The 9,673-nt window shown below is 44.2% G+C and overlaps 2 protein-coding genes across 2 annotated transcripts in view; one reads left to right on the top strand and one right to left on the bottom strand.

Moving 5' to 3' along the window:
- The window catches only part of CSUI_007085 (cd2 antigen cytoplasmic tail-binding protein 2), an 11,390-nt gene extending 8,259 nt beyond the window's left edge, over positions 1 to 3,131 (bottom strand). Inside the window, exons 1-2 of the mRNA XM_068067235.1 lie at positions 1,847 to 3,131; positions 664 to 804 (exon numbers count right to left, since the gene is read on the bottom strand). Of these exons, the coding sequence (XP_067920792.1) occupies positions 664 to 804; positions 1,847 to 2,215 (510 nt within the window). The 5' untranslated portion in view covers positions 2,216 to 3,131. The remainder of the gene's footprint in view (positions 1 to 663; positions 805 to 1,846) is intronic.
- Positions 3,056 to 9,179, top strand: CSUI_007084 (uncharacterized protein). The gene is made up of 3 exons (XM_068067234.1): positions 3,056 to 6,695; positions 7,091 to 7,587; positions 8,238 to 9,179. Exons 1-3 carry the CDS (start codon positions 4,477 to 4,479, stop codon positions 8,357 to 8,359), a joined length of 2,838 nt encoding a protein of 945 aa, XP_067920791.1. The 5' UTR covers positions 3,056 to 4,476; the 3' UTR covers positions 8,360 to 9,179.
- Positions 9,180 to 9,673: the final 494 nt, after the last annotated feature.

Genomic DNA, 9,673 nt, shown 5'->3' with positions numbered 1-9,673 from the left:
TAGATACATAGACAAAGAAAGAACGAAACAAGAAAGACGTTCATCCTCTTTTCACAGATGTATGTGTGAAAAGGTTTGTAAAGACGAATAGACAGATAGATAGATGATACGAAGTTACGGCGAGTATGCGTAGGAGCGCACAAGACGATCTGGGAGATGTGGAGTAAAAGAGAGAAGCAACGGAATGTCTTCAACACATATAGAAGGAATCGGTCGAACGAAAACTTTCTGATATGCTAGTGCTATGTATTGATGTATGAGTATGTAAGCATGAATATGTATGTATGCGGGGAAGCATGTATACATGTATGTATGGATACTTTTACGTACGTAGGCATACAACATGGAGACAGACTGAGGACTGCATGCAAATAGTAGAGGTGCATGCAAGTAAACAACAGACACTTCACAGGGAGAAGAAAGAGACGTCTCATACTTCAGACTACTAGACAAGCAGAGATATACAGAAATACACATGAAATAGCTGCCGAGCATGTGGATAGATATGAGTGTATGGATACACAGTTCTTTTCTCCTATAGTGTAGGACCAAAACACAGAAATCTGAATGAAAACGAAGAAGAAAAGACCAAGCCAAGATGAAAAGAAACACGAAAAGAAGAAAGGTGAGAAAAGAGAAAGAGAAGAGAAAGAGAAGTGTCACCTCAATCTCAGGATCAGCCTCTGAGGCTGCAACGGCAGCGGCTCGAGAGTTTGTGAGATCGACTTCTGTATCATCGATTCCATATCCGAGTGCATGTACACCTGAAGCAAAAACTTTCTTCCTTCGTCTTATATTCGCTATCTAAACACAGGTACAAAAGAACAGAACATACACACATACAGAAGAGATACACCCACATATATCATCTACAGATCTATCAAGCGTATAGTGATACATGACGTCGATATGAATGTCTAGAGTTATCTAGAGAAAGATAAAGAAAGAAGAAGAAAGAGAAGAATGGCCATGCAGAAAGATGAAGAAAAGAAGAAGAAGTAGAAGTAGAACACTTTGCTTGTGTGCGACGAGAAGCCTGGAGAGAGAGAAAGACAGAAAGTAGAGAGCACGGATGAAAGATGAATGGAAAAAATGAAGAAGAGGAAGAGGAAGAAGAAGAAGACTGACAGAGAAAAGAGAAGAGAAAAGGAGAAGAAGCGTGGTGCTTGTGGCTTATTCTGTAAGGAAGATGTTGGTCCAAGAGGTGTACATACACCTCAAGGTGATTGACAGATATGACTTTCAACTGCTCCCATAAAACGTCCTCGACTTCTTCTTCTAAACACAGGAAAACGAAGACAGCCGGTCTTTCCTTTTCTTGAAAGAGTCTGAATGTAATCTCTTTATGTAGAAGTCCTTGGAAGAATTGAAAGAGACGGGAGTACAGGGCATATCTCAGAACAAGCCATGACTGCGAGTTAGCTCGCACTTCTTCTCTCGACCCCCTGATGATACTATACACTCTCATGTCTAATAGATCCTCTCAGATAGCACCTCTGGGACAATGAGACAGACGGGGCATCTCAATCTATACAGATCTGCAGGGCTTAAATAGATAGACAGCTAAAGATAGATAGATCGATTGAAGACAGATAGGCAGATTAAAGGGAGGCAGTAGCAGATGGGAAGACAGGCGGCTAGATAGATAGATTGGAGACAGATAGGCATATACGTAGGCCAAAGACAGGGAGATACATAGACGAACACAAACGAACCCCGCCCAGAAGACTGTGACTCCTCCTATCTCCCCGAGAATGTCTGGCGAGTGTACATACACCCTAGATGAGGGGTATCAAGGTTGAAAGACTCAAGGTGGATCGAGGGATGGATATCTCCCTCAACCTACCTCATCTGGAGAGTAGCGGGAATCCCAGTCATCTTCTCCAGCCCCAATTTGAGTCTTTCGATTTTCTCCTCCTGCGGAAGATAAGAAAGCCGAGTTGTTCCTATCTGCTTTGATCTCCTCGTCAGCCCACTTTTCGACAAATTTCACGTCTGCTTCCTGACGAAAACATACTCGCTTTGCTAGTGGTGGGGCAGCTGAAGAAGGAGGCGAGGGATCAGAAGAAACCCCTGCTGTCGACGCCGATGAGGATGATGTAGCTGCAGTAGTACTAGTAGTACTAGTAGTAGGGATCGATCCTGAGGCTTCTCCGGAGAGCGAAGGAGAGCGAAGAGCTCTCTTCTTGCTGCTTTTCTCTTCTTCTTCCTCCATCGTCTCTGTTTTGTCCTTAGATGACTACTCTCTTGACCTTATAATATTGAAGAAGATGAAGAAGTAAAATAATGAGATGAAAAGATCACTTTTCCTAGGAAAGACAGCGTAGAAATACATAGTCGTATAGGAAGGAGTTAACTTCCTAGTAAAAAGAAGAAGGAAAGAAGATGAAGTTAGTTGTTTTGAGAAAGCTCTATGGTCTCAGAAGGAGAAATACGGTGAGGTGTATATCATCTACCTATCTAGGGGATGTGTCTATCAAACACTGGAGACGGAGAGGGGAATGATCAAAGGAGTCTTAATGATTAAGAGCTGCTAGAAAGAAAGAAAGAAAAATAGGTGTTCGCTACGAAGTTCAACGAGGAAAAGAGAAACAGGGTGTCATAGGGCCGCTTTCAGAATGCAGAGAAGCAGTAGCCTGTCGAAAAGTTTCTCGCGATGATATGACACAGGGAGAGAGAGAGAAAGCATCTTACAGGGCGCAACCCTGGGGAAGGGAGAAGAAAAAGAAGATCTCAATTTGTAACTGAGAGAGGAGAGAGACACACTCACACTTGAGAAGGTAGTAGTTAGCTCGTTTCTTGTTTGTTTGCTTTAAGGCAGATTTCACGATGAAATGACTTTCGAAGTGAATGAGACACTTCAAAGGTTTAAAAAGGAGGAACACTTCTTTTTAGAGAGACATGAAATCCAAGAAGGCCTGAATGTACTTGAGCGCATGCAGTTGGATGATGTGCTGCCCGCCTTCTCATACCAGAAAACGTCAATGTAAGCCGAAGACCTCCTCTCTGCCAGTCGAGATGAGTGCGTCATCACACACATCCGAATCGCTCGCTCGTCTCAAGAAAGTTGCATCGAACTAGGCTCTTTCATTGAAGAGAGGTTACCGTCAAGTTCCTTGGTGAGATTTCCTTTCTTCTCTTGTTCGAATGGGAGGCTCCCTTGGAGTTTCTAAGTGCTCGCAGGTGTAGAAGATCACTGGCGCCGGTCTTCCATCTACCGCAAGAGGATGCCTACGCCACCCAACTGATCGAGTTTTTTGCGCGATATGTTGCTGCTTCTGTGACTGCATGCGAGAGAGAGAGAAAAGATCTTTCCCTCTTTCTTTCTCAGGTAGTAGATGCGATCGATGGTCAGGAATCATTTGTCCTCGGGTGTTTGTTTTTTTCTTTCCATTAGAGTTCTTGAAAAGGCGATGGATTGATTTATTTTCCTTTTCTTTAAAGAAGCCTGAAGAAGAGGGGATAATACATCATCAAGCAAAGAAAAAAACACCCGCTGCATGCCATATCTCAACGTGCATTTGAGTTGCAGAGGTACCTCTTGAGGTGTACCCTGAGATGCACATACACCCGGGCTGTACATACACCTGAGATGCAGATACACCCGAGCTGTACAGAAATACACCCGAGAAAATGCACTTGGGCTCCAAGGCGGACACCTGAAGAAGTGTACATACACCTCAGGGAGTACTACTGTACACTGTCGTTTTGTCTCGAGTTGCCCTCGTTGTTCGACTCCACATTCTTCTCTGTCTCGGAGTAACGGCGGGTGCTTTGACCTTTCCTTCTTTGTCTCGGATGGAGTAAGTTGCTTCGAGTGCTTCTTCATGGTCTTCTACAACTTCTCCTCGTCATCATCGTCTTTGTCACTTCAACTTTTTCCCTGTATTTCTCGAGTTGTTTCTGAGCAGTAGGTCGTTCATTGTTTTCTTGGCAGGCATATTTATCCTCTACATCCCTTCATCTTTTTCATCTGACCAAGAAGGCGACTTCTGTTAACAACGCAAGGCCGCTGACAGACAGTGTACAGGTCTCTGGTTTCTCTTCTTCTTTCTCTGCCCTCCCGAGACCAGACTTTTTGTTTCAAATGAATAAGACACCTGGCTAATTTTTTCTTTTCTCTGTCTCCGTAGCCCTTCTTGTCTATCTATCTATCTATCCTCAGTGAAGAAACCTCGGTGTCTTCTATCTTCTCATTCTTTCTACCTTCGTCGCTCTCTTCTTTTTCGCACCCGAGATCCTTGGTGACTGGCTCAGAGGATAGATATCTGTCTTTCCGCCTTTTGTCGCTCTTTCCGCAGTCAAGCGTCATGTTGAAACCCTGAGAATCTCCGTCGAAGAGATTCGAGGTCACTCTCTGTCTCTTTCATCTCTCTAATACTAAGATTCTTCTGTTTTCTTAAAGAGTCCTCTTCTTCCTTTCTTTCCTTCCTCGTGAACAAAGTCGGTAGGAAGACGAGCTAGCTCGTTACAAATATGGCGCTAAAACGTCAGAAAGCTTCATCTTCAAAGAAGAAATCGGGGAATTCTTCTTCGAAGAAAGTGGAACAGAATGAGGTGTCTCACTCTCCTTCCGAATCCCCTCAAAATGGAGAGGAAAAAGAAGGGGATGACGATGCTAATCCAAAGATCTTGTCTAAAGAAGGAAAAGACTCTTCGGTACCGGACCCGACAAACCAAGAATCCAACAAGATTTCAGGTGTATCTGCACCTAAGGGTGTCGATGTATCATTATCATCATCGAGTGTTGACCGGACTCCAGTTGACACGACCTCTTCAGAGAATTCCAACCGCCTTAGTAAAGGAAAAGATGAATCTTTTTCCCTATCTCCTTCTTCACTAAAGAACGACTCTTCAGATAGGAGAAACGACAAGGGAAGCAAAGACTTTTCTTCACACACTAGTCACACAGACACCTCAGATGTCGAGAAGCCTTCCGACCCGTCAGAGGAAGACTCTCTGAGGACGGGAACAACAGCAACAACTTCCAAAGGAGCAGGAGGAGAGATAGAAGAAGAAGAAGGGAAGCGACGAGGTGGAGGAGAAGAAGAAGAAGAAAAAAAGGAAGAAATGTGTGACGGTATGGAGAAAGAAGAGGTAACTTCTCCTAGGAGAAATGAGAAAGACGATGGGGTATCAGGCACGAAAGATACAGAAGATTCCGTGGAAAACTACGACAGGGGGGGGAATGCTCCTACAGATGAAGAGAAGAAGAAGAAGGATGATGATGCTGAAGAAGAAGATAGGGATAGTAGAAGAAGTCGGGAGGGTGAGATGAAGACTGTCGAGGAGTCACAGCAAGAGGAAGCATCTGAGGGCTCTTCAAGTGGTGAGACGAAGAGGAGTCAAGTAGATAATAGTGAAGAAGAGAAGAAGAGAAAGAATGAAGATGGGACAGCTTCTATATCTTCCTTATCTCCAAGGAAAACAGAAAGAAAAGGAGGGGGCGCGCCAGGCAAGAAGAAAGATCACACGGCATCGTCAGGACAACAAGATAAAAGTCAAGGAAAGAAACATATGCGGAATAAAAACCATGGAAAGAGTCTTCTTGGGGCATTCAAGCCAGTCAACAATTCAGGTGTATATACACCTCAGCAGCAACCACCACCTCCTCCTCCTGTCATTCTAGTAGGACCTTCACTCCCTCCTCGTCCTCCTCCCCCTCCTCCTCCACCTGTTTCACTTCACCCTCCTACCTCTTGTTTCCCACCTTCTTCTCCTCATCCTTCTCTTCCTTTTTCTTCTACTTCTTCTCCGGCCCCTCCCTATCATCCTACTGTGCTCCAGTATCCACCCTCTTCCTCTCCCGTGCGTCCATCTGCTGTATATACGCCGCAGCAAAGCCAATATCCTTACTCTCCTTCTCCTTTCTCCACTTCATCTGTCACTTCTCCTCCTCCTTCTTATTCCTGTCCTCCGTATTCTCCTCCGTCGGCTTCTTCTTCTTCTTATGCAAAGCCTTCTGTAGTTACACCTGCTCCACCTAGAATCGAGAGAAAGACTCTCGAAGGTTCTTTAGACCCTTTAACCCAACTGGCTTACTTCACTCTTCTCCAGCAGCAACACCCAGAGCTCCAGCAAAGCCAAAATAGCGGCTTACACGAAGGAGAAGGAGGAGGAGGAGAACATCCCACCCCACACACCTCTTCTCCTTCTGCTTTGGTGTCTAGTCGTTCTTCTTCTTCTTCTCAAACACATCCTGGATTGAATGCACAGGAGTCTTCTTCTTCAGATTCGAAGAGCTCTGCTGCTGGCGATAGTACTCGACGTCATCATCCTACAGTTGTAGGTGGTGGAGAGGGAGGAGTAGCAAGTAGTAGCAGTAGTGCGACGAGTGTATGGAGTGTATATACAGCTGGAGGATCTACTGGGGCTTATAGTGAACCGGAGATGTTGAAGAGAATTGAAGGAGCTCGGACATACGAAGAAACGCGAAATCTTGTGAATCTTTATTCAAGGAAAGCAGAGAAGTTTCCCGAGGTCCTCGGGAATCTTCTCCTGAAAGTAGCGATGAAAGGCAAAGAAGTCTTCAGAGAACAATTAATCGAAATGAGAAAGCAGATCTTAGCTAAACATGGTGACGGAGGAGGAGGAGGTGGAGAACGAGAGAGAGACAAAGATCTCCTCAAAAACCCCCCGCCTGGAAGGACTCTCGGGAGAATTGCCTCCAATACCAACCTTCGTGAAGATGTCAAGTAAGATTGCCATGTGTCCAGCATACATACACATACATACTTACAGACATATACATACAGACATTCATCTTCTTACATACATGCATATCCATACATATACATACGAACGTACATACATGTTCATACACACATACGTACGTGCATTCATGCCTACTACAACAATCCACCTGTATAGAGAAACGAATGAGGGGACGAGATCTCTAACTCTCTCTCTGTGCATGCATGTCTGTACATTTACGCAGTCGTCGCGACACTGGTAAAGCATGCAGTGATACATGCATATATGTCTCTATTCCCTATAACGGAGAGTTGCGTGTTTCATCCTTTCTTGGTTTCTTTTGTGATCTTTTCTCTCTTTCTTTCTTTCTTTCTCTCTTTTCGTCTTTGCTTTGTAGATTTCACGACTTTTGTCAGACCATCAAGAGACTTTCCGAGGAGCTATTTCATCGAGTGAAGAATGCGCCTCTTTCTGTCTCCAATAGCACTTTACAGAATCTGATTTGGTCTCTGTCTCTGACATCTATGGACAACAACTGTATGGAGGCGTTCCGAGAACTAGCTCTGGAGATCTCGAAGAGAGATAGCTTTTCTTCATCCCAGCTTGTCACGATCTACTGTTCATACACTCGAGGTCTAGAATCGACATCAACAGATAGAAAAGGAGGGATAAATATCACAACAGATGACTCGAAATTCATTGATCTTCTTGTCGAAAAGCTTCTCAAACATCCAGAAGAACTCACTTCTCTTTCATGCAAACAAATCGCTTTCTTTCTTCAAGCATGCAATCGATTGAACTATGACAACGCTCAGCTGTTGGAACATATGGGGAAAACCGCCTTATCAAAGGAGAAAGACTTCGAGCCAAAAGAATGGTCGGCGATTGTCTCTGGTGAGTTGCCGTAGCTTTCTCTTTGTGGAAAGAAAGAAATGAGAAGACAGCATCGAGTAAAGTAGAAGTTGAAAGGGCGAGGTCAAATGTGAGGGATAAGAGTTACATATGAAAACGAATGAAAGATAGCGGGAGGTTCTTTTCAATCGATGGGGGACGTGCCATGAGGGAGATCTCTCTGCTATGCATGCAGTCGCACGTGTGTTCTCGAGTGTTTCTTTTCATATGATGCAGGTATAAATCTCTTCTTGTCTCTTCGCTCTTTGTTTCATTTTCTTGGATGAAGCAAAAGTGATATATGAGACNNGTCTCATATATCACTTTTGCTTCCTCTTTTTATTTCGACGGACGTGAATTGAGGATATGCATATATATATATATATATGTATATAGATTTTTGTATGAGATCATCAACCATTCATTACATATAGATAGGTAGATAGATACATAGAGTTTCGCTCTATCTCCTTGTTGTTCCACTCCTCAGTCTCAATGTGTACTTGTTGGTCTTAGTATCTTGACGGCGTTTCTTCTTTTCTTTCATCTAGAGATGCTTCTCACCCTCTTCAAAATTAGCTCGAGGGGCCTATCTTTCTCTATGGGTCTGTGTACGCTCTTCCTGGCTTTTCTCTCTTCATTTATGTCTGCAGTGTACACTCGATTTGGAGTTCCTCTACGAGGTGACTGTCGAAAGCTGCGGAGATCTCGACAGAAAAGAGACTGGGAGAAACCTCCTCCCCCTAAGAAGCCCAAGCCGATCAGCCAGTGCTAGAAAGAAAGGAATCTGCATCATACAGAGATACACTTGAAAACGTTTTAGTCCCCATCAGGAAAAGAGGTTCTTGTCTTTTTGGATCGAATCAACGCTCTCTTTCATGGCTCCATCTCTCTCTTGCTGTATTCGTGTACATATGTATACATACAGAAAGATAGCTGGATAGAGGCGTTCAAGAGGTGAAGGTCAGCGCATGCATGTATAGACATGTATGTGTGAGTTTGCACCTCGAGTTGTGGGTGTGACGATGTCTGTATGTCTGGTTCGAGACCTTCGTGAGTCGTTTTTGACCGACAGTCGTCCGTCTCGGACTCGATTGAAGTCGCGCGGAGCTTTTCTTTTGTCTAAGCCAGGACAGACAGATCTGCAAGACTTCAAGAAAGAAAAATTCAAAGAGCGTTTTACAACCCTTTATGTGTGATGTATCTAACATTCAGAGTACGTCTTTCTTTCTCTATGCTGTATGTAGTACGCACGTACGCATAAGCAAGAAAGATGAAGTGTGTAAAGAAGGGCCTGATGATGTTGGTAAGACCGAGAGATTGCAGAGAATTTTTCTTGTCCTTAGAGGGACATGTTGCTGATAAGCCAGATGAAGATGAAGAAGAAGAAAAGCCCTTTGAAAAGAGGAAGGAAGGGACCAGGCGTATTGGTGGCCAATCTGAGGTGGGAATCGATCCATTTACACCATAGTCATCTTCTCTGTCTGCATGAGAGACTTCATTTCACTGACTGAACTTTCCTAGGCTCTGAAAAGTCATTTGGGTGTTCAATCACTCCGACTGCCCGTGCAACTTTCTGCTGATTCTTCCGGTGGTAGATAAACACATGTAGGGCCGAGATTTCTTTATGCTGGGCCTCACTCATATCAAGAAGAGAAATACGACGGCGGTGTATAGAAGAAACACCTCGAGTCTCGTGTACAAAAAAGAAGAGAAGCGCGGAGATGTCGTGCTTGTAAGAGGAGTACCGGGGCGCTAGGCATACATGGACACATCGGTAAGCTTGGTGTGAATGTGTTAGGTAGCTTTCTCTCTTCTTTTCGACAACTGAAGGCCCTGAAAGGATACAGGAAGATTTACCTACATGAAAGGATGCTATTGGGAGAAAAACCTTCTCTGCACAGTTGAAGAAACAAGATGTCATGGGAAAAAAGAAGCTAGACGGAGGGTGTATGGTGCATCTAGTCGCTTACGATCCTTAGATCGGGATGGAGCCACGTATAGTCCGCCACAGATGTATGCGAATGTACAGACTGAAGTTGATTTGGTTGGCTGGCACACGCTACTTTACGTCAGTACTAAGCTAAAG

This window comes from Cystoisospora suis, assembly GCF_002600585.1.
Source record: "Cystoisospora suis strain Wien I chromosome Unknown contig_3659, whole genome shotgun sequence".
Classification (NCBI taxonomy): Eukaryota; Apicomplexa; class Conoidasida; order Eucoccidiorida; family Sarcocystidae; genus Cystoisospora; species Cystoisospora suis.
The sequence above is the reverse complement of the archived record's forward strand: the minus strand, read 5'-3'. Positions and strand labels throughout refer to the sequence as shown.

Bases quoted from the DNA above. Each gene is read 5' to 3' on its own strand.
- CSUI_007084 (XM_068067234.1), top strand. From the start codon at position 4,477: ATGGCGCTAAAACGTCAGAAAGCTTCATCTTCAAAGAAGAAATCGGGG. The intron at 6,696-7,090 runs GTAAGATTGCCA...TTTGCTTTGTAG, and splicing joins AACCTTCGTGAAGATGTCAA to ATTTCACGACTTTTGTCAGA. The intron at 7,588-8,237 runs GTGAGTTGCCGT...TTATGTCTGCAG, and splicing joins ATGGTCGGCGATTGTCTCTG to TGTACACTCGATTTGGAGTT.